The sequence below is a fragment of the Trachurus japonicus genome, chromosome 17 (assembly GCF_045865225.1).
Source record: "Trachurus japonicus isolate A0001 chromosome 17, Traja_1.0".
In the NCBI taxonomy this organism is placed as follows: Eukaryota; Metazoa; Chordata; class Actinopteri; order Carangiformes; family Carangidae; genus Trachurus; species Trachurus japonicus.
The window spans coordinates 6,111,386-6,136,497 of record NC_140923.1 but is presented as its reverse complement, the minus strand read 5'-3'; the positions used below and the strand labels follow the sequence as shown (position 1 = coordinate 6,136,497).

The following is a 25,112-nucleotide window of genomic DNA, read 5'->3' as shown; positions in this document are numbered from 1 at the left end:
AGAGTAAATCTGTATATTATTTATTCCACCTGTAAACGAGACTACTGCATAAAAGGAGCAATTAAAAAGACAATCTTCAGATCTAAAACATTAGGAAACTACTGTAGAGCCCCAGGTTGAATTTGACTGGAATGGTCCTTTAACCTAGCATGCTAACCAGCTAGCCTCGGTCTGATATGTTGCTCTCTGACATCATTTTTGTTAATTAGCATCATTTCTCTGCTCCCCCGCCATCGACCTCCATCTGTCTCCGCTCCATGTGCATTTTAATCAGCACATCGTTAGTGTTCAGGCCTAATCGGGCGGTGCTGGTGGAGGTGGAGAGGAGGAAGAGGAGGAGGAGGAGGAGGAGGAGGAGGAGGAGAGAGTTGTCTTTTCTTGACGGTGCACTTTTTCTCCTCGCTGCTCGTTTCCCTTTCACCGCAACAAATCCCCACAAATCATCCTCCTGCTGCTGGACGTTATTATCATCATTCGCCTTCTACTTCTTCTTTTTTTAATTCTAAAGAAAATGTGTGACGAATGAGAAGGTGGTGGAAATCCTGGGAGGCGGAGGGTTTATTTGGTGGTTTATGGATCTTAATGGGCTCATCTAAATGTAAATGAGCAGCGAGGTGGAGACACAGTGTCTCTCTGTCTCTCTGTCACTCTGTCTGCTGCTGCTGAAGCTAAATGTTTAGAGAGAGGAGAAGTGTTGGTTTACAGAGTTCAGCTCAGCTCACAGAGGAAACAGACTGAGTTCACCTGTCGACATCAAGTCAGGGGACAAATGAGACCAAGAGGAGGGAAAACCCAAAACATCCTGAAGGTTTCAGGTCTGGAGGGTTTTCTATCCAGGGTTTGGCTGATGGGAGCGTATCCCAGAATTCACTGGGCCGCCTGGTGTGGACTAGAGCGCTGGAATAAGAGAGTAACAACACTGACATTGAGTTCCGTGGTAAGGGTTGTGCGCCCCGAGTGGCAGGATATGGGTATTGCAAAAGCGCCCAGAAAACCCATTCACTCCAATTATGTGTGTTGCCCACTTGCTTGTAAATTGATGAAAACGGCCGTATATTTGTTTTTAGGTGTCTTGGTCATATCAAATTACACTTATAATTTGTTTATTACAAAATGTAGATTGAAACATTAATGTAGAAAACTTTCTTTCTTTTTTTTTTTTTTACTGTTAATGTTTATCTGTAAAGGGTCCTCAATGATGCTATTAACGTGGGTGATCTAGAAATGTCCTTAAATTATTGAAAATACCGCACTTACTCGTTCACCAACAATGCAGAGATGTCAGTTCTTGGGCACTTTTGCAATAGCGTGTCACCTTCCCCTGGGTTGTCATGGTTACAAGAGCGGCGTACTAGCCTAGCTACAGTTCCTCTCATGGTTCGGATAGATTTTGAGTTAAAAGCTTTCCTCAGTGTTGGACGATCAGTCTCGGATGCTCCGATCGGCATTTTTTGGGTCCGATCCGATTGCCGATCACAGGAAACATAAATCTGCCGATTGAATAAAAATCGCCAGCGTTAATAGATCCGTGCCTTTACCACAACTAGTGAAACCATGGAAACGTAAACATACAGTTCCACCGGAAGAGCAAAACTCTGCTGTTGTCATAACCACTATGACCACTAGGTGTCGCCTGGCAACAAAATGGGCTGGTTTCCCGCCATGCGTGTAAAATCGTCAGCACATCTGTTCTGCACCGAAACAATGTTTTGTTGTTTTTTTAAAGCAAAGACTAAAAGCTTCTATTCTATTCTATTTTATTCTATCCACCTTTTTCCAAGCGTCAAAAACGTAAGCCGGTTTTTCTCTTCCGGTGGAATTTTATGTTTACGTTTCTATGGTTTAGGTAGTCGTGGTAAATGCATGGATTTATTTATTTTTTTCAATGAAAATCTGTAAAACGAATGGATCATCACACCAGCTTTTAACAATGGAGACCACACAAATTGACAAATTATCTGTGTTAAAAGCCAGCGTTAATAGATCCATGTGTTTACCGCAACTATGACAACGACTGAAAACCATTGAAACCTAAACGTACAATTCCACCGGAAATACACGTTCGGAAACTTCTATTGTATTGTGTTGTATCTGGTCATCACAGGAGCAGTGAGGCAGTTGTGTGTCTGTGTGCGTCTCCTGAGTGAGGCTGAGGCTGCGCTGTGTTTAACTGAGCTCACAGTTTGGGTATGTTGTCAGAGCGGCCGCCAGCTGCTCCGTTAGCAGGTCAAATAGGGATTTGGTTTGTTGATATCCACCCACCGCTGCAGATACAACCACTCACAGGCTGGAGAAGTGTGTGTGAGTGTGTGTCTGTGTGTGTGTGAGTGTATGCGTACACATGTGTGTGTCCGTGGGCCAGCGGATTAGCCATATTAGCCACGTTAGATACACACATGTGGCCGACGCAGATGCTGTGGAAACTCAATCTGTACAGTTGGAGCGATCAGGGTCACCAGAGGTGGTTAGACACCAGCTGTGTGTGTGTGTGTGTGTGTGTGTGTGTGTGTGGTGCTGGTATGACCAAGTGTAATATCCAAGGCTCCTCCTGGGTCCGGTATCAGGGCCTGGACCCGGTCCGAGGAATCCAGGGTTGGACCTGCTGCTGCTGCTGCTGCTGCTGCTGCTGCTGCTGCTGCTGCTGCTGCTGCTGCTGCTGCTGCTGCTGCTGTGGGGAAATTACAGGGAGAAGGAGAAGACGTGGAGTTTTAATTTTGTCCCTCCTAACGTGCCGTAACTCCTGAAACATCCACGCTATGTTTAACTATTTGAAGCATTTCTCCTAATTTGAACCAGATGAGCAGCTGCTTGTTGCAGCTCGGCAACCAAACCAAACCAAACCACACACACACACACACACATACACACATACACACGAGAGAGAGAGGAGAGAGGCAACAACCAACAACCTGCAGCTTTAATATTAAACTCCACATAATGAACCGAGTGATGAGTGAGTGTGGGAGTCTGTTGTTTCTACACCTGATCCACCTGAGCAACGGTTGGTTTGTGATTTAGCAGAAGCACAGACTGAAGCAGCTGAAGGTGAAGTTTCACTCGGGTCTTTTTTTCTCTTCGGAGATGTTTGAACTTTTTGCTGATGCTGGAGCTGATGTGCAGAGATGTAATAATGACTTATTATGACTTGTCAAACAGATGCAACTGGATTTATAGAAATAATATTATATATTTAGCTGAACATGTAAACCTACTGACTGTTTGACAGAACCAGGTGATCCTGCAGACTTGGACCTCCAGTTCCTGTGGAGTATTTCTGCTTTAAATCTGCTCTGAACCGTAAAGGAAATGAGCGTTGATTTCTTTTACAGCCGCGGCTTTGAGACGGATTCGCTGCAGGTTGAGTGGTGGAGGGAAACGTGTGGGAGTCAGAGGGGGGTGGGGGTGGGGGGTTTGTATTTTATGTGACTTCTGTGTATCGAATATGACGGAGGACTTAACTCAGTGAAGTTTCCTCAGGAGGAAGGTCAGCGTGATGCCTTCACTGACCCAATTATCCACCACAGAACCTGGAAAGAGGTTTTTTGATCATTTCTTCCGTCTTCTCCTCCGCTGGTTTGATATGAAACGTTTCTTTGAGCTGCGTTTGATTTGAGGCCGAGGCGCGAGGAGGTTTTTGTGTTCCAACATTTCAGCGCTCTTCACTTCACTTCACAAGTGAGTCCATTAGCAACCGTCGACGACCAGAGGAGCCGAGGTGGCAGAGAGAAGATCAAAGATTAATCCTCCTGTTGTCCACCTGGGTCAAGGAAGGAAGGAAGGACAAAGGAAAAATAGGAAGGAAGGAAGGAAGGCAGGAAGGACAAAGGGAAAGATGGGAGGAAAGAAAGAAGGGAAAAGGAAGGGAAGATAGATGGAGGGAGGGGACTGATTGGGTCAAAAAGGAAGGGAGAAGGGAGGGAGGGAGGTAGGGAGGGAGGGAGGGAAAAAGTTTTGCGGAAAGAAGGAAGGGGAAAAGGGAAGGACAGAAAGATGGAGGGAGGGAACAGATTCATTCAAGTAAAGGAGGGATAAGGAAGGAAAGAAAGAAAGATGGAGGGTCATTTGGATCAAAAGAGGAAGGAAGAAGTGAGGATGAAGAGAAGGAAGGAAGGAAGGACAAAGGGAAAGAAGGGAGGAAAGAAGGAAGGAAAGAAAGATGGAGTGTCAATTGGATCAAAAGAGGAAGGAAGAAGAAGATGGAGGGTCAATTGGATCAAAAGATGAAGAAGGAAGGAAGGGAAAAGGGATTGTGGAAAGAAGGAAGGATGGAGAAAGGGAACAAATTGGGTCAATTTGACCCAGAAAGACAACAGGAGGGTTAAAGAGAAGCCAGTAAAGAGAGAGGGAGAAGGACGGAGGGAAGGAGGGAGCAACAGAGTCAGAGTTTTTTAAAGGCCTGCGCTGCTCTCAGATTAAAACCACATTGTTTTAGCAGCACATGTTGGTATTTCCTCTCGGTCGCGGCGGCTGGGTGGAGCACCGGGGGGAACGCTGCAGCTGACTCCTCGGCAGCACGTGGAAATACCTCCGCCGCTCCGACCGAGACAGAGAGACGGAGAGACAGAGAAACAGAGAGACGGAGAGACAGAGAGACAGAGAGACGGAGAGAGGGACAGAGAGAGAGACAGAGAGAGACAGAGAGAGACAGAGACAGAGAGAGACAGAGCAGTGGTTAGGTCCTGGAGGGTTGAAGGGTGGACCGGTCGTTCATCCACCGAGGAACGATGCAACTTTAACAACAAGAAAGTGGAAAGCTTTGGATAAAATACGTCTTTTTTCATTTCATTTTTTAGAGATAACATAAAAAAGCAGAGATACAGCCAAAAATACACATGACAGATGACAAAAACCAAAGAAAATCAAACAAAACGCACAGAAAAACTACAATTACACTGCAAAAACTCAAATATTTGTCTTATTTCTAGTCAAAACAAATCTAATTCTATTTAGAATAAGACTCAACACATAAAAAGTAGCTTGTTTTTAGACACTTTTTACTTCTTTCAAGCATATTTTCACACACAAATAAGTAGAAAAATCTGATAGTGGAGCAAGTTTCTTATTACAAGCACAAAAAACTTGCTTTCACTGGCAGATTTTTCTACTTATTTCAATTGAAAATGTGTTTGAAACAAGTGAAATGATCTAAAAACAAGTAAATTTTTAGGTAATGAATCTTATTTTAAGTGGAAAGAGGTTAGTTTTGACTAGAAATGAGACATTTTGACAAGAAATACAACGAATATTCTTAGAAAGATTTTGAGTTTTTGCAGTGTAATAAGAAAGGCAGCAAAACAAATATAAATTCAATATGTACAGACATCCAAAAATAGATCTACATCTCCCTTATACCCACTCAGGATGAAATACTTTCAGCTCAGTCTTTTAAACGAGACGTTGACGTACAAACCGACCAATCAGACGCCGTCCGTCCTCAACTTCACCTTCTTCTTCCTCTGAGCTGTTGAGAAAAACAACAGCGTCTCTTTTTTTTTTTCTCTCTCTGTGCAGATTTACGAGTATTTAACTTTTTAATAAACAGCAGCGCCTCCTGTGAGAGCTCAGGCTGCGAAGAGAAGTGATGTAACCTCGTGGCTCACATTACTATTTACCCAGAATGCCGTTTGGCAGCAGCGAGCAGCAGTAGTACTGTATAGCTGCTGTGGTCTGGACCGGCGATCCAGGGAGTTTTTATTTTGTCCCATGAGGAGAAAGTCTGATGTCCATGTCCATGTCTGGGTGTGAAAGACTAATACTGTGCACAGCAACCGGATTATACACTTGTCTGTGTGTGTGTGTGTGTGTGTGTGTGTGTGTGTGTGTGTGTGTGTGTGTGTGTGTGTGTGTGTGTGTGTGTGTGTGTGTGTGTAATCTGCTGCAGCTCAGATCAGCCAGAGGTTTTGTGTGTTGATCCAGCTCAGAGAGGAAACCTGGCGGCCGTCGTCTCGTCTCGCCATGCAGCTCGTTTTTCGAGCCGTCAGCACAAAGCTGAAGTGGTGTCACGGCTTCACTCCACCTCAACCTGTTGGAGCTTTATTTATCCACAGGAAGTGAACTCACCACACATGTTCTTCATTTGACCCTTTTTCCATCACACAGTCACAGCTACAGACTTCTTTATAGTCCTCTGCTTCTTCATCATCACCTTAAAGGGATAGTTTAACATTTTGGCATATTGGCCCATTGCCATAATCCCTATAGTCATAGCAGTAGGTTCGTTACCTTTAATTGTCTGTGCAAGCTGTTTTTAGAACGGCGGAGCAGAGCCGTGAGCTGCTCAGAGCTACGCTACGGAGGCTCATGGGATTTCTTAGTTTCCCTCATCAAACTCATCAAATACACAATCCAACAACTCCACAACGCTGTTGTGGACAAGTTGTGACCTGCACATTCACCACGCTATGAGATAATAACAGAACGTTACCAGACAGAGTTGTTTTAGAGGGAAATTCATGCAAAACCGCTGATGCGTGTTGCCTTCAGGGACAGTTTTTCATCAAGCAGTCTCTGTATTTCCCTCTAAAACAACTCTGTCTGGTAACGTTGTGTTATTATCTCATAGCGTGGTGAATGTGCAGGTCACAACTTGTCCACCAGAGCGTTGTGGAGTTGTTGGATTGTGTATTTGATGAGTTTGATGAGGGAAACCAAAGAAATCCCATGAGCCTCCGTAGCGTAGCTCTGAGCAGCTCACGGCTCTGCTCCGCCGTTCTAAAAACAGCTTGCACCGACAATTAAAGGTAACGAACCTACTGCTATGACTATAGGGATTATGGCAATGGGCCAATTAACAATAACTTTCTTCAGATCCTGTTTCCATGCATCTGCATTTGTTTGAAAACTCTAGTGCGACATCTTCGTTATGTTTGCTTCTTGTTTAGTTTTTTTTGGTTTAGCTCCACTGGTCTGAGATCAGTTTGTCTGTAGATTGTGTGTCGGAGGAGGAGAACCTTGTGTTTTTTTTAGAGGCAGGAGGAGAACGACGGTGTTAAATAATGATCTAATAGTTCTTTTATTGTGAAGGCAGCTCATCAGTCCATGTTTTTTTCTCTCTCTGCTTCGTTCGAGCTGGAAAAGTCTAATTTTATCTTCTTTTCCCCGGTGACTTCATGTTTCTGGACACATGTCGACCTCCTCCCTCTCCTCCTCTCCTCCTCTCCTCCTCTCCCTCTCTCTGTCTCTCTCTCTGCTGCCGTTCATCAGGTCAGCTCTTCATGCTCTGTGGGACTCAGTGTAACCTCACAGGAATCAAACTCACGGCTCATTGAGGGACGTTGCTGCTGCTGCTCTGTGTTGAGTGTGTTGAACATTTCCCCCGAGAGCCGAAGTCCGGGTTACAACTTCCTCCTCTTCCCCTCTTTTCCTCCTCCTCTTCTCTTCCTCCCCTCTTCCTCTTCTCCATCTTCCTCCTCCTCCTTTCCCCCTCTTCTCCTTCTCTTCTTTCTCCCCCACAACTTCCTCCTCTTCTTCTTCCTCCTCCTTTTCCATCTCCTCTTCTTCCTCGCCTCTTCCTCTTCCCCATCTTCTTGCTCCTCTTTCTCCTCCTCTTTCTCCCCTCCTCCTTTTCTCCTCTTCTCCTCCTCTTCCTCCTCCCCCACAACCTCCTCCTCTTCTTCATCTTCCTCCCCTGCTCCTTTTCCACCTCCTCTTCTTCCTCTCCTCTTCATCTTCCCCATCTTCTTGCTCTTCTTCCTCCTCGTCCTCCTCCTCCTCCTCTTCTCTTGCTCCTCCTCCATCACCTTCTCCTCTTCTTCTTCCTCCTCCTTTTCCATCTCCTCTTCTTCCTCGCCTCTTCCTCTTCCCCATCTTCTTGCTCCTCCTGCTCCTCCTCCTCTTTCTCCCCTCCTCCTTTTCTCCTCTTCCTCCTCCCCCACAACCTCCTCCTCTTCTTCTTCCTTCCTCCCCTGCTCCTTTTCCCCTCCTCTTCTGTCTCCTCTTCTTCTTCATCTTCATCTTCCTCCTCCTCCTTTTCCACCTCCTCTTCCTCTTTCCCATCTTCTTGCTCCTCTTCCTCCTCTTCTTCCTACCCTCCTCCTTTCCCCCTCTTCTCCTTCTCTTCTTCCTTCCCCACAACCTCCTCCTCTTCTTCTTTCTCTTCCTCCTCCTCCTCCTCCTCCTCTTCTGTTTCCTCCTCCTCCTCCTTGATGGTGATTGGTCCTGGTTTCTTCCTGGACAGCGGCTGCTGGAGAGCTGCCCAGTGCAACATCTGTCTGTCGGCCAACCAAACATCTGTCAGCAGCTCCTCTCAGCGACTCAGATCAGATGTTGTTGTTTCTTATTCCTCCTCCTCCTCCTCCTCCTCCTCCTCCTCCTCTTCCTCCTCCTCCTCCTCCTCCTCTTCCTCAGTGTTTAACAAACTTCTGCCAACTCTGACGTTGCACCTGAACGCATCACTGCTGCCACTGGAGGTTTTTGGTTTTTTAACTGGAAGTCTGTTGTGCTGTCGTTCTCTCTGTGTTTGTGAGGGTGAGTAGTTCAGGTGCAGTCAGAGCAGATAGGAAATTTCAGGCCTTAATTCATCTTATTCTGACTCACAGTGACGGAGAGGATCTGGAGGTGTTGATGCTGTTTTATGTTGAATATCATTTTTATGATTTTTGTGATATTTTCTTTCTTTTTTTATTGCAACAACTCATATTTTAATCACTGTCCTAGTCTTTTTATTTCTTTATTTTTTATCTTTTATTATTCTAACAACTTATTTTAGTACTTTTTATTATTAATCTTTTCATTTATTTATTTAAACTCTTTATTATTTCAGTTATTTGTGTCATATCTGTTTGTTTGCTTTATGATCTCTGAAACTACAGTTTTGTTTTTCTTTGAAACTCTTTGAATTTCATTCTGACTCTACAGTATGCTGTATGAATAATATCGGTCTTGATGATTGATTGATTGATTGATTGATTGATTGGCACGTTACAGATCAATATCTGCAGAGCTCTCAGCTCTCAGCTGCAGCTCATGGTCTTCCTCCCTCTGGTTGAAGTTTGCCCTTTTGTCGTACAGACCTGAGCGTGGTCACGTGATGAAACGAATCAAACGCACCCTTTTTTTTTGCCTCCTGAACTCAGATGCACGCGGTGCATTCTGGGAAACGAGCGTCTATTTTGAGTCTGTGTGGTCGTCGCTCCTCTGGGTTCACGCTAAGTAGCTTTTAAGCAGGGTTTGATAAGGCTTACACACACACACACACACACACACACACACACACACACACTGTTAAACCCCAATAGTCTTTCAGGACGTTAAACCCCCATTTTCATTTTCTCTAAAGCAGCTTTTTGTTTGAAGGCTTGTGAATGTGTCGGTCTCCCCTGATAGATAACACAGCAGCTCTTTGTTCTGGACAGGTGTGTGTGTGTTTATGTGTTTGTGTGTGTTTATGTGTTTATGTGTTTGTGTGTGTGTGTGTGTGTGTGTGTGTGTGTGAGAGGTTATATCTGATCTTTTTGTTTCTGTGTTCAGTGTGGATGAGGCTGATGTTGGATCTGCAGATTATTTGTTGGTACTTTGGCTGAAGGAGGCAGAAAGGCATCTCTGTAATATTCTGTAATTTCCCAGCATGGGATCCATTACGTTTATCATAAAGTATATCATATCTCTCTCTCTCTCTCTCAATTCAGTTCAATTCAAATGTGCCTTATTGGCATGAATGTTAGGAGAACTATATACAGTATATCTCTCTCCACCCATTCTCTCCTCAGTTCCTCAGAACAGCTTCTTCTCATTCCTCCGTCACAGCTTCACTAACATGGACAAATACAGTCACAGTGTGGGAGAGTTACTGACCCTCTACTGATTCATTACTGGTCCTTTTTTTTTTTTTTAAATTACAAAAAAGAGTTTAGTATTTTGAGAAATGTTAAAGTTTTACGAGAAAAACGTAGTTACCGTACTTTCCGGGCTATAAGCCGCTACTTTTCCCCCCCTGCCCTGGTGTCCCAGCTCTCGTCTCTGCAGAACCGCAACACAAATGCGCTCCGTAACCCGTAATCTTTTGTTTATGACGGTGGTAACATGGTAGATGATCAATAACGTTTTCCACCGCTCCATTTATTGATTTTTCACCGGCTTCGTTGTAAACAAATGCACATGGGTGAGAGGAGCGTAACCAAAACAGCAGAAAAGCGAGCAGATTTGCATAGTTCCCTACTGTCTTTCTGTGTAAATATCTCAAGTTACAACATGAAAACCTGCGGCTTTTATTCAAGTGCGTCCTATATATGTATTTTCTTTTAAAATTTAGCTGGTGCAGCTTCTACTCGAAGGTGCGCTCTATAGTCCGGAAAGTACGGTAGTAATAACTTAGTAACTTTGCCAGAAAAACTCCTGATGCTTTGGGAAGAAATGTCAGTTTATAAGAAAAGTCTCATTTATAAAACGAAGCCATAACATCACAGGAAATTTAGGAAAAAAAAGAAAAAGAAAGAAAGTTGAGAGAAAACTTTGAGAAAATTTTTGGGGAAAGTTATGATGATGAGCTATAAAGATGAAGCTTTTCCTTACTGTACTGTGACACCTGTGAACTTATCATTATTCACATTTTATTCTTAAACCATAACAGTTTGTACCTGACTCTCATCGCTGCACTGTGAGGTCAGAGGTCAGAGGTCAAGGTCAGCTGGAGACGGACTAACAGGTCGTGTTGTTGTGTTACTGTTTTATTTGTGTTGTGTGTCTGTTGTGTGTGTCTGTTGTGTGTGTGTTGCTGCAGACAAACGGTTGAGTCAGAGTGATGAGTGTGTTTGTCAGGAGTCAGTAACTGTCTCAGCCCTCAAGGTAAATATCATCTGACGGCTCCGCCTGAGGCCCAGGTGCAGGCGTGTGTGTGTGTGTGTGTGTGTGTGTGTAGAGAGACACAGAGAGAGGTAGTGTATCTGTGTGTGTATCTGTGTGTGTATGTGTGTATCTGTGTGTGTGTGTTGGCACGATGGGACCTCAGCAGTATTGAGTATCAAAGGTTATCCTGCTCTATTTTGGGAATCTCTTCTGTAGGCAAATTTTTTACTGGCTGCAGGATCCTGGTCCGTTACACACACACACACACACACACACACACACACACAGGTTTCCCTCTTCTGTTTTGATCATTTCAGGCGGCACAACTCCTCTGGTCACAGCATTCACACAGGATACGTCTCTTATTGTGAAAAATAAAAGGAAACAGGAAGTCGTCTGATGACATTATTAATTCAAAATAAAACATTATATCTACAGATTAATGTTGATAAACCATCAGAGACTGTTTCACTGCGCTGGATTAAAAAAAAAAAAGAAGCAAAGTGCAGTGGATTAGTGAAGCTTCAGTGTTTAACATGATGATGTTACACAATCCATTAAATCCATGGAAATTCCCAGGGACCTTAAACACCTCTTAGTACAGATGTGTTTATAATCTGACCCTGTGACCCAGATCCTCCTCCATCCGTCAGTCTCTCCGTCCCACTTCGTCCCGCTGTCATCACAAGACTGGGACAGTGTGTGTGTGTGTGTGTGTGTGTGTGTGTGTGTGTGTGTGTGTGTGTGTGTGTGTGTGTGTGTGTGAGGTCATGTAGTCATGTAGGTCAGTTTGTCGAAGCAGCATGAGAAATTAAAACAACGCAGCCTCATGACTGAAGACAAAGACATGAATGAATGTGTGTGTGTGTGCAAGATTAGTTTCAGTCCCAAACATCAGAAACTCCAAAACGTGTTCATGTTTTAACTCTTTAAAGGACAATTCCGGGCAAATTCAACTCGGGGCTGTATGTTCCTAACATTTTAGGTCTAAAAGAAGGAATCTGAAGATTTTCAGTTTAATTGCTCCTGTTTTGCGGTAGTTGTGTCTGTCCCCGCATCGCCACGGCAGCGATGAATCGGAGCGGATGCAAGTTCCGCTGCTTAGGCTGTTTACATCCCTCAAAGCCGCAATGTTTTTCCACAGACAGCGTCAGATGGCGACTCAAACATGCACCCAGAAGTTTGTTTACTTCAATCAAGCCGACATGTTTGTAAAACTAGATCTAATTCAAAGTCAAGTTGACGCTCGGTGTGTTCACGTGCAGTCGGAAGCTCCCGTTTGTGTCATAAACACAGGAATATCAACTCTTGACTGGCTTGAAGTAAACATCCTCTTTCGCTCTCTCCATATCCCACATCCTTACTTTGTCTTTTTATGATTTCAATTAATGAATTTTTTGTACCTTATCTCTATTGTCTCTATTTGTTACTGAATCATTTTGCACTTTATCTCTTTATTTTTTTCTCATTTCTGTTCATTTTGCTCATATAACATTGATTATGTTTGCACTTTATCTCCTTTTTTTTCTATGTTTATTTGTTAGCCATAGAAATCTGTCTTGTTGTTATTTGTTATAGGGGTGGAACTTATGTAGCCTACAAGCCAACCGGCTTCGTTCCCTCTGTGCACCATTAAATTTAAATGTGTGCTAAATAAATAAACTCTAAACTCTAAACAAACTTCTGGGTGCATGTTTGAGTCTCCATCTGACGCTGTCTGTGGAGAAAACATCGCGGTTTTGAGGGATGTAAACAGCCTAAGCAGCAGAACTTCAATCCGCTCCCATTCATCGCTGCCGTGGCGATGCGGGGACAGACACAACTACCGCAAAACAGGAGCAATTAAACTGAAAAATCTTCAGATTCCTTCTTTTAGACCTAAAATGTTAGGAACATACAGCCCCGAGTTGAATTTGCCCGGAATTGTCCTTTAATAACTCAAACACTCAGGTCGTTACCTCGCTGTTAATTTCAGCCTCGTCATGCAGCCTCCCTCACCCTCCTGTTGGTTAGTTATCACCATGGTAACCACTAGAGATGGGAGCAGCAGGACATCCCAGAGGAGGCTGGAGGCTGGGGACTGTGTGTGTGTGTGTGTGTGTGTGTGTGTGTGTGTGTCACATCAGTGTGAAGTCGACCGACAAACAAACCCATGTGTTTGTTTTGCTGATGTCACAGAGCAGCGTGTCGGGGCAGGTTGGACCGTACCAACTGAGAGGAGGGAGGGGGGGGGGAGCACATGTGGAAGGAATTGTGAGCCGGTCCACTGCTGGGTGTGTGTGTGTGTGTCTGTGTGTGTGTGTGTGTGTGTGTGTGTTAACAACAAAGGCAGCATCAGTAGCTGAATGTCAGCAGACACCTTCAGCTCTGTGTGTGTGGACGAGGTCGACCTGCTCCTCTGAAACCGATAAGCTGCTTGTTTCAGCGTGTGTGTCTCTGTGTGTGTGTGTGTGTGTGTGTGTGTGTGTGTTTTAATTGCGATTTTGTGTGTGTGTATGTGTGTGTGTGTGTTGCCAATGGGGACTAAGCCAGCAGTGTTTTGTCACAGCAGCGGCAGCAGCAGCAGAGAGGAGGACGGAGGCTGAGAGCTGCTGCTGCTGTGTCACCTTCCTCTTCCCGCTGCTGCTTCTGGTTCTGAGATATGCTCGGTGAGTAGGAGAAGACGCACACACGCACTGCAGTGTGTGTGTGTGTGTCTGTGTGTGTGTGTGTGTGTGTGTGTGTGTTTGGCTTTCTTGATCTAATTAGCCTAATTGTAGAGACGCTCCACACGTCTCTCTCTTCCTCTGTTTTCTGTTTGAGTTGTAGAAAAAAAAACTTCTGAAGTAACTTTGACTCTTTGTCCCTGAACACATCACCAGCAGCAGCACAGCTCTGTGTGTGTGTGTGTGTCTGTGTGTGTGATCATATGATGATGATGAACCACAACTAGGGTTGCAAAATTCCGGGAATTTTCAAAGTTGGAAACTTTGCATGGGAATTAACGGGAATAAATAGGAATAAATCCGGAATTTACAAAATTGAAGGTGGGAACTTAAATATAGTTGGGGAAAATATATTGTAGCATAATCTTGGCTAAAACAACCAGATTTAATGCAAGTACAGTACACTTGAATATCTATGCTACAGTATTCCTCAATCACATGCACACAGCACACTGCTTACTTTTTTTATTTGGGGGATGGGGGGTAATATTTTACTCAACATTCATATTTTTGTTGTTCATACAAGAATTAAAACTTGATAAAGTTCTACTCACAAATAAATCTGTTGAAATGTCATGTTTTTTAATTGTATCATTTTGCATGGATGTTTGCTTCCAATGATATGAAAGGGTGTAACGTAAAAGTAAAGTTCATTTTCTCCTGATGTGTCCATCTGAAAATCGCCATTTTAGTGTCAAAATGTTCAGAAGAGATGTGGCTTTTGAAAAATAGGTCAGATATTTACTCAAGTTACGGGCGAAAGAATCGACCAAAAGATTTGCCATATGCGAAACAATAAAAGACAAACAGTGGGCAACACCGGGCAAAAAACAGGACTAGTCGTCGTACGCAAAAGTGGCAGAACAGGCGATACACAATTTCTAAATTTCATTTTTTTAAAAAGAGAAAGAAAAAGAAGGGCACATCAAATTAAAAACAAGGTGCAATGGGGCAAAGTATGCACAATAATAAATCTCCTAAAAAGTACAGATGGATGCAGAATGTAAAGTGCTATAGGTTTGATAGATCTTTAATTGCCATCTCGTATGAGCTCAGTGGAGCCAGACATTGACCGGGCAGGCGGTTCGATTCCCTCTCCGTGGCGGTGGTGGTTGGTTCCACGCTGCCGTGATGGAGACTTTCCTACACGGAACCGAGGCCGACCCCATTCTGGTTTTGACTGGAACCACATCCAGAACAGTTAGCTCCGTTTTTCCAGCCGCTCACAGGACGACTGTAAATCATCTCCTATAACTGCATCTTCACATCCAACCTTTATAATTGGTGTGTGTGTATGTGTGTGTGTGTGTGTGTGTGTGTGTGTGTGTGTATGTGTGTGTGTGTGTGTGTGTGTGTGTGTCTGTCTATGTGTGTGCGGGGGGAAAACGGTGACAAGCTGCTTTCCTGCTTTCAGCCTCGTGTACGTTGTTTATTGCTCTGAGGGGAGATGGTGTTAGCGTTTGTGGTCGCAGCTCTTGTCAGCAGTTGGAAATGTTTGTTGGGGAAGAAGAGAAAGAAGAAGAGAAAGATGAAGAGCAAGAGGAAGAAGAGGGAAAGGAGGAGGAAGAGACAGAGCGGTGGTCACATGACTCACCTGACTCACACCTGAGTGCAGAGAAACTGGACACTATGAAACACAGAGCTCAGTGTGTAGAGACAAACGGGCTTTGATGAGCCTCCATGTGAGTCCTTCCTGTGTGTGTGTGTGTGTGTGTGTCTGTGTGTCTGTGTGTGTCTTTGCACCTGCTCAGAGGTGAGTTAGTTTCAGTCCTGACTCAGCGTGTTGCTACTGTAAACACCTGCTACCTCTGAATGCACACAGTGTTTGTGTGTTTGCCCTCATTCCCAGGAGAGTCTGTCTGAGGGTGTGTTTCCTCTCAGTTCAACTGTGTGCTAATTTCTGTTTGTCTGTTTTCATAGATGCAAGCGTGTGTGTCTGTCAGTGTGTGTATTGTCTTATCTCTCAGGATCACAGCTCGTATTATTTTGCTGACTACTGTTTTAAATAAAAGAAATTAGAGCTGAACAGTTCATAGAAACCTGAGAGTTAGATATGAAACTTCTCACTGTTTTAACTTTTAACACCACCTCAGCTTTGACCTTTGTAGTGTAATACATAGATATTTTTCATGTTTCTTTTTTTAGTTTCCAATAATATTAATGATACAGCTACACTTCCTGTCTCCTAAAGTGGGCGTGGTCACCCATCCCCCTACCTCGTGTTGTTAACGTTTGTGTGGATTTATAAAAGTTGCTAATAGAGGAAAGTGAGCTATTAATAATATTTTGGTCTGCTGGTCTCCTAAAGGGGGCGGAGTCATGGAGAAACCCATGGGACACAAATACAGGAAACTGACTCGTAGTGGAGCATCTTGGTTTCTAAACTGTCTTTGTCGTAACTCTGGGGGTCGTTGGTCTGACTTTCTCTCCGGTGACATCAGCTTTTGTTTTTGTTAAAACTCAACAACTAAGCTCACGTTTGTGAGGCTAACTGCCAAACATCAACATGCTAGCTGAGGTGGTGTCCATGGCAACCTCAGATAGCCTACTGTATGTAAAAACATCAGTAACCAGAGCATAACTGTAGCTGCTGAGCGTATCAAACATCTATAAACATCTATGTTTTGTCTTTGTGTCACATAATCACACACATAATCCTGCTTCTTCTGGACAGAGAGGGAGAGAGAGAGAGAGGTATGCTACGGTATGCTCGCTCGGTATGTGTAGTTTCCAACGGCTCGAGGTCACATGACTGAAACCTCCTCCTCTTTCTCCTGCAGCCTCTCTCTCTCTCTCTCTCTCTCACTCCTTCATCCCTCTCCTCTCCTGCCTTTTTAGGCTCTGTAGAGATGCAACACTCCTCTTCCTCTCTCTCCTTCTCTTTCTATTTCTCTTTCTTTCTCTTTCTCTCTTCCCTTCTTTTTTTATTCATGCCACTCTTTCCCTGCTCTCCTTTTCCTCCTTTCAGCTTTTTCCTTTTAGTTTTCTGTCTTTTTCCTTCTCTCTTTTTGTCATGACTGTTTGCTTTATCACTCTTGTCCCTTGGCAATCTCTCTCTCTCTCTCTCTCTCTCTCTCCCTCATACTGTATATGGTCATGGAGCTCGTTTGCTCTCGTTGATTCAGCAGAGCAGACTTTGCTGCACTCGAACGCAGCGTCTCGTACGGTGGCCCTGTAGGACCACAGGCGTCTAGCTACTGCCTCCAGATGCTCTGTGTGTGTGTGTGTGTGTGTGTGTGGGGACTGATGTTGTTGTCATGGAGACAGACTCTCCCTCAGATATCAGTCAGGAGTGTCCACAAACTTTTGGCCTTTTACTGCAGTCAGTTCTCATGAATAACATTTTGAAATGTGATAGTTTCTTTGTATAAATCCTCGTGTTCAGTCATTACATAATCTGCCCGTCACTTTATCACCGGCTGTTCCCACGGTGATGATTCATTCAACCGACTCTCTGCAGCTCTTGACTTCGAGGTTCGAGGTCAAGAGCTGGTGGACGTGAGGTCAAGGCGGAGCAGCGTGAACGATGTTTACATCAGAGTCTTAATGATTCATAGACAGCTCATACCGAGGCTGCACAGCACAGCTCGTTCTGTTTTAACTTTAAAGGGATAGTTCACATAAATTGAAATTTCACTCATTATCTACTCACCCTCATGTTGACTAAGGGCTGGGAGAAGTTTCAGAGTCCTCCGTGGCTTCTCTGAGTTACAGGGGGTCTCGGTGTCGCAGTGCATGTCCATATAACGGTTGCAAATGGATACCAACTGTCTTCGTAACAAAAAGACACACCAAAAAAGCTTCTCGAAGCTCCTCTTCCCGGTTCGTCAGATTTGGACGAACTGGGAAGAGGAGCTTCCGCTACAAACAAACTTGAAATATAGACTTATTTAATTTTTTTCGGGACAATTTCGCATTTCGGGGCTTCAATACAAGACAGACATTACATACAAGCAGCATGGAGGTATCTGGATGTTTTTTGGTGTGTCTTTTTGTTACGAAGACAGTTGGTATCCATTTGCAACCGTTATATGGACATGCACTGCTACGCTGAGACCCCCTGTAACTCAGAGAAGCCACGGAGGACTCTGAAACTTCTCCCAGCCCTTAGTCCACATGAGGGGGAGTAGATAATGAGTGCAATTTCAATTTTGGGTGAACTATCCCTTTAAGTTACCATCGTCAGTTTGTCTGGACTTTGTTTTACTACTTTTACTCTCAGTATCTTGTCCGTTGACACTTTGACATGTGACTTTGACAAACTGGAGGTTGGACCACCGGTCTTCTGCTCATTGGACGGGACGACCTGCTGAGCCTCCTGAGCCACAGCGCCCCCAAGTGGTGGAGCTGTCTTTTGTTTTCAACCATAAATAACCAAAAAAAACATCTGTTTCTGTTCATGTTACTAGAATTTAAAAAAAAAACCCATCAAATAGAAGAAACTATTAAAGCTGATGAGGCGTTCAGGTGCATCTCGTCCTTGTCAGACCTGGTTCTCCGAGGCGTCGACCTTTACTTTGCCGCTCATGTTTTACGGTGGTTTACAGTCAGGCGTCTCAGAGTTTATAGTTCAGACGCCGTTGTTTCCTTCTGTGTGTTTCACTCACAGACATTTGAACGTGCGTCGGTGACTCGGAGAGTTTCTTGTTGTCAAACTTTCTTCTGACTCTCGGCGCTGAGAGGAAACAGGAGTTTTGGAGGACGAGTGTCAGAGCAGAGCGTCGATTTATTACCGGGAGAGACAGACAGTCAGACGGAGGGGAAAGAGTCTGAGTCATCCTCTATTCCTCCGTTGCTATTTAAAGACCCCTCATCCCTCCATCCTCATCAACTGCCTCTTCACTCCTTCCCCTCAGTCCACCAACTGAGACATGTTTTCTTTTTCTTCCTCTTCTTCTTCTCGGAGGTTAAATCCAGTTTATTAAAACTCTGACCTGGTTTCTGTTTCACTCGTCGTTAACGGCTCACTCTTAATTTCTCAGATTGTTGAAACATTGATTTAACTTCAAGAAGTCAGAGAGGTGGAGAAGCAGGAGCAGTCAGAGGAACAGACAGGTTGTTGTTGAGGCTCCAGGTGACGACTATGGATTTAATTACAGAGCTGTAACGAAGACAGATTCCTGCTGCGCTGTTCGGTTCTGAACCTGAAGTAATCTGAAGATGCACTGGTGATATTTTGTGGATTTTAATGATTAATCTGTGGATTTGTTGAGGGAAAATGAATTCTCTTTATTAATAATGTGGACGACTGAAATGGTGCAGTGTCCTGTTTTTGATTTTCTCACTTTCAGCTCATAAAATCCAGTGGTTTGTTAACTAAACAGAGTTTTTTTCGAGATAAATGCAGAGACTGCTTGATGAAAAACTGTCCCTGAAGGCAACGTGCATCAGCAGTTCTGTTATTATCTCATAGTGTGGTGAATGTGCAGGTCACAACTTGTCCACCAGAGCGTTGTGGAGTTGTTGGATTGTGTATTTGATGAGTTTGATGAGGGAAACCAAGAAATCCCATGAGCCTCCGTAGCGTAGCTCTGAGCAGCTCACGGCTCTGCTCCGCCGTTCTAAAAAATAGCTTGCACCGACAATTAAAGGTAACGAACCTACTGCTATGACTATAGGGATTATGGCAATGGGCCAATTTGCCAAAATGTTGAACTATCCCTTTAAAGGCTGAGGAGTTGTGATGCTGTTGAGTTTTGACTTTTTTTTTTTTATAGACAAATTAACTTCAATTTCCCATCACCGATAACCAACATCCAATAACTGTTGATTCTAACCAGTAGAAGTGAAGATCAGTCGTTGCATCGTGTCTGGGCGTCGTCGGGCTGGAGGAAACATGTCCAACCAGACACGATGGTGTTGTTTAACTTTTTTTAAAAATGCAGCTGTGGTGTGACAACATTTATCCTCCGTACACCGGCTGATTGACCGGCTGATTGACCGGCTGATTGGACGGCTGATTGGACGGCTGATTGGACGGCCTGTCTCACTGAACGACTGTTTGATTGACAGACGGACTGACTGCAGGAGATTGGATGGAGATTGTTAACACAGGACTGTTACTGTACCAACCTGAAGCTGGAGCTCTGAGTGACACATTCATTTCTCCCCGGGTAAAAAAATCCCCCAATTAAGTCAAGATGTGTTTTTATGTGTGTGTGTGTGTGTGTGTGTGTGTGTGTGTGTGTGTGTGTGTGCGTGTCAATGCAACAAGTTGGTATGTGGAGGCCAAGGTCAGACCTCCTCCACCTCCCTCAAAGTCTCCTCTGCCAGTTTCTCTGTGTCTCTGCAGGAAACTTCGATCCCCCACCAGAGATGCTAATTATTGCCATGTGCCTCGCCTTCACGCTGCTTCACACACACACACACACACACACACACACACACACACACACACACACACACACACACACACACACACACACACACACACACATGCTGACACGCTGTCACCGGTGACGTCTGTGCCCACAGTTGGTTTCTCCTCCTGAGCCAGTTAGTCACATGTTTGTGTGTTTAAGGAGGATTTGTCAACAGCTTTTTTCCATGTTGGACAAAACTAATCCTCTGCAGATTCAGAGTCGCTCAGGTTCGTCTCCGTTTCATGAGTCTGATGATTCCCAACGGCTCCAAACCGGCTCCAAACCGGCCGCCGCTCTGCTCTCGGATCCTCTAGATTTTTTTACATTTTTTTTATCGTATGTCGTCATACGATGTTGAAATTCTGTTTGTTTCACCAGACATTGACTCTTTAGATTCAGGCAGTTGACCTGTTTGTTTTATTCTCAGTTGTCGTCTTCCTCCTTCTTCACCTTCTCCTCTTCTCTTCCTCCTCCTCCTTCTTCTCTTCTTCCTCCTCTCCCCCCTCCTCTTCATCTTCCTTCTTTTCCTCCTCCTTCTTCTCCTCCTCTTCCGCTTCTTCCACCTTCTCCTCTTCCTCCTCCTCCTCTTCCTCTTCCTCCTCCCCTCCTCTTCATCTTCCTCCTCCTCTTCCTCCTCCTTTTTCTTCTTCTCCTCTTCCTCATCCTCCTTTTCCTCCTCCCCTCTTCCTCCTCCTCTTCTTCCTGCCTCTTGACCTCCTCATCCTCTTCCTCCTCCCCTCCTCCTCCTCTTCATCTTCCTCATTTTCCTCCTCCTCCTTTTTCTTCTCCTCCTCTTCCTCCTCCTCCTCCCCTCTTCTTCTTCATCCTCCTCTTCCTCCTCTTCCTCCTTCTCCTCATCATCCTCCTCTTTCTGCCTCCTCTTCCTCCTCCTCTTCATCTTTCTCTTCCTCCTTTTCCTCCTTCTCCCCCTCCACCTTCTCCTCTTCCTCCTCCCCTCTTCCTCTCCTCCTCTCCCTCCCCCTCCCCCTCTTCCTGCCTCCTCCTCCTCTTCTTTCTCTTCTTCCTCCTCCTCCTCTTCCTGCCTCCTCCTCTTCTTTCTCTTCTTCCTCCTCCTCCTCTTCCTCCCCTTCCTCTTCCTCCTCCTCCTCTTCCTCCCCTTCCTCTTCCTCCTCTTCTTTCTCTTCTTCCTCCTCCTGCCTCCTCTTCCTCCTCCTCCTTCTTCATCTCATCACCAGTTTGATTGACAGGTTTTCATCATTAACTATCACCTCGGCTCAACACTTTACAAACTACATTACCCACGTTCCCCCTCTGTGTGTCTGTGTCTTATTCAACCCTTCGTTCGTTAGTCTCGTCTGCCGTCAAGGAAAAAATGCTCCTCTTTACTTTTTAAAACTCCAATTCCCATGATGCCTCTGGTTTTAAGGAGAAAACTGTTGCAGCCAGATGTCATGTGATCGCTGTGTGTTTTCTCTCACATGGAGAATGAAGTTGGGTGAAGTTGGGTGGGGTTAAACAACACTCAGGTCCTGTCGATCAACTGTAAAATGTTTCCCATCATTCACTCTCCTTGGAGACGTGGTGGCTGTAACCCCACCCGCCTGCCGCTCCCCGGGGGTTTTAATGCAACGCACAAAAGAGTTGCTTGGATTCACTGGTGAGGTTGTGATTTATTATCGCCTCCCTCTGGGGGAGACGGGTCAGAAAGTGCTGAGGTGGTTTTGTCACAGTGAGAAAGAAAGAAAGAAAGGTGAATTACAGTGTGAACTACTCACACACACACACACACTGCACCATCTGGTCTTGGTTGAGGGGAAAATGACGAAGCAGAATGTGATCAGTTGAACAGCTTTCTGCTCCTGACTGTTGTGTTGCGTTGTGTTGTGTTGTGTTGTGTTGTGTTGTGTTGCAGCGTTCAGTGTCGTCTGTTTCCATTAATCCACTTAATGTAATTACATAAGAGTGAACCCAGGGTGTGAAGTCCTGATACAGTCCACAATATCAATATATTATTAATGGAATCTGTATTATTGATGCATTTAATGTTGTTTATTTCCATAATAATCCCATCGACCAGCTGTTTAATTTTTCACGTTGGATGGAGAATAAATGCGTCCTCTCTCTCTCTCTCTGTGTTTCTGACAGGTGATATCACACAGAAGGGCTATGAGAAGAAGAGATCCAAGCTGATTGGAGCCTACTTCCCTCAAGCACAAGGTAAAAATAAAACTTGACTTTTCCTCTTCACCTCCTCACTCAGCTGCTTCGTTATCCAATGGGAGTCGACAGAGCAGCTGTAGGAAATATGATGATGAATAAACCAGAGAGGGACGTTTCCTGGTTTTACCTTTATATGTGAAGCAGCACGAGTTTGTGATGGAAAAGGTCAAAAAAAGGTGGAAAGAACAGAATAGAAACTGAGTTAACAAGACTTTGCCAAGGACGAAGACTCTTTTTTTTTTTTTTTTAAAGTATATTTTTTTGGCTTTTCATGCCTTTATTCGATAGGACAGTTCAGAGTGTGACAGGAAATGGGAGGCAGAGATGGGGGGAATGACATGCAGGATAGGGCCGTCCGACGCGGGACTCGAACCAGGGCCGCCTGCAGCGAGGACTATAGCCTCAACACATGGGGCGGGTGCTCTACCAACTGAGCTAAACTCCGCCCCAAGGACGAAGACTCTTAAAGGGATAGTTCCACATTTTGGCAAATTGGCCCATTGCCATAATCCCTATAGTCATAGCAGTAGGTTCGTTACCTTTAATTGTCGGTGCAAGCTATTTTTTAGAACGGCGGAGCAGAGCCGTGAGCTGCTCAGAGCTACGCTACGGAGGCTCATGGGATTTCTTGGTTTCCCTCATCAAACACATCAAATACACAATCCAACAACTCCACAACGCTCTGGTGGACAAGTTGTGACCTGCACATTCACCACACTATGAGATAATAACACAAAGTTACCACACAGAGTTGTTTTAGAGGCAAATTCATGCTAAACCACTGATGCGCATTCCCTTCGGTGTCAGTTTTTCGGCAAGCAGTCTCTGTATTTGTACTTTGAACTAGGGATGTCACGATTACTTGTTTTCACAATTATTCATGATATTTAACACCACAATTAATTCATCATAAAGATTCCTAAATACCGTCACTTTCCAAAAAAGATAATGTCGGAACCATATCGGCAGATGTGCAACAAACTAAAGGAAAATGCACAGATACTGGTGCATTTACCTCACGTTACACTGAATTGAAAGGAATTGAAATGTCATTTGTAATTTAAAAAAATGATTAAAATTAACTTAAATATTTGGTATCGATGACAATTAATGACTTGAATATTTCAAACACTTCCCCTGGCGATAACTGGTCATATTCTAATAGATACTTAAAATATTTTGTGTAAATAATTAGTAATGTAAAGCTGATATGAAGCAAAGTTCTCATGGAGACGATATAAAAAACTACAGTTTGTCAAACCACCGTCGTCTGAGCCAATCATCAAGGATTCAAGGGTTCGAAGATACAAAGATAGAAATTATCACGGTAGTACGATTATTATGCATTAATTAATTTCACAACACTATGAATGTGTAAAATCAAATATAGTCAAACTATAATTACGCATGTTATCTTAACACCCGTTGACTGGAAGATATCATAACTCATGACTAAAACAAGCCTGTGTATCAGTGTCTTTCCTGTTTGGTGGATGTTGACAGGACGGTGTGGCGGATCTCATGATGTCATGGCATCAACATTTCTCTCTGAGGCTCGTCTTTAATGTGAGACTGTGTGAGTTTGTGTGAGTGTGTGTGAGGGGGAAATCCACCGATCCACCGACCTGGCCGAACGCTGTCGATGGTTCAATCAAACTGTAACGAACCTCAGAGCTGAAACACATCACAGGGAATGTGTCGCTGTGTGTGTGTGTGTGTTAGACAGGGAGAAAGGAGGTATTGTGTGTGTGTGTGTGTGTAATGTGTGTTACTGGTGCATGTGTTGCACGACTGAGAGAGAACGAGCAGCGTTGTTGGATCAGGATGTTACAGCTAAGGGTGTGTGTGTGTGTGTGTGTGTGTGCGTGTGTGTGTGTGTGTGTGTGCATTGCAGAGTGTGTGTGTGTGTCATCCGGTCCCCCATAGTGAACTGGGGACGACCCCCCGCTGGGCTTAGATGTGAATACCACACATTTTCTTCGTCCCACACCCCTCATTCCTTCCCATAATGCACTTCCTGACACCCCCCAACCCCCACCCTAAAATGACACACACACACACACACACACACACACACACACACACACACACACACACCAATGTATTCCAGTAATAGCTGTGGCAGTGCCCGTGTGTCTGTTGTTGGTCTCCGGTGACACTCGAGTCCCATCTTCATCAGTCAGTCAGTCAGTCAGTTGTGTGTTTCACTGTGCGTTGGACTTCAGATCCATCTGTCTGTGCTGCGTTGCCAACGACAACTCAGCTGCTCAGGATTTATCAAACACTTCAGGAGGAAAGACCCGATGCTAAATGAGCAAACGGAGGAGAAATACATCCAGATAAATACTGGATTCTGAAGCCGTGACGGTTAAAGGGATAGTTCAACATTTTGGCAAATTGGCCCATTATCATAATCCCTATAGTTATAGCAGTAGGTTTGTTACCTTTAATTGTCGGTGCAAGCTGTTTTTCCAAAGGGACAAAGCTCAGACTTCATCCAGAAGCTGCGGGGTGAAGAAGCTGAGGAGCGGTCGCATCATCACTTTAAGAATCGTGCAGCTGTCAGGACTGAAAACCTGAAACCTCCAACACTGAAGCAAACAGAGTCGATCAATAGATCAACTTCAGTCACTCTGACATGTGGATTTTTTAAAATGTATTTTTATTTAAAGGGATAGTTCACCCTAGAATGATATTTCGCTCATTATCTACTCACCCTCATGTTGACTAAGGGCTGGAAGAATTTTCAGAGTCCACCGTCCCTTCTCTGAGTTACAGGGGGTCTTGGCGTAGCAGTGCATTTCAATGCAACGGTTGCAAAGGGACACCAGAGCTCTTCGTAAAAAAACACACACAAAAAAACATCCAAATACCTCCATGATGCTCGTATGTAATGTCCGTCTTGTGCTGAAGCCCCAAATTGCGTCCAAATCTCGCGTGATTTGCGCCGGCGCCAGTGCGGTTACTGCGAATCACACGATTTGGACGGACCAGGAAGAGGAGCTTCGAGAAGCTTCCGCTACAAACAAGCTTAAAATATAGACTTATTTAATTTTTTTCGGGACAATTACGCAATTTGGGG

The 25,112-nt window shown here is 44.4% G+C and overlaps 1 protein-coding gene across 4 annotated transcripts in view; it reads left to right on the top strand.

Moving 5' to 3' along the window:
* LOC146969876 (disco-interacting protein 2 homolog C) overlaps nucleotides 1-25,112 on the top strand; it is a 205,642-nt gene that overhangs the window by 83,698 nt on the left and 96,832 nt on the right. For all 4 annotated transcript variants that reach the window (XM_085805381.1, XM_085805378.1, XM_085805379.1 and 1 more), the window contains exon 2: nucleotides 21,956-22,027. In XM_085805381.1, coding sequence (XP_085661507.1) covers nucleotides 21,956-22,027 — 72 coding nt within the window. The remainder of the gene's footprint in view (nucleotides 1-21,955; nucleotides 22,028-25,112) is intronic.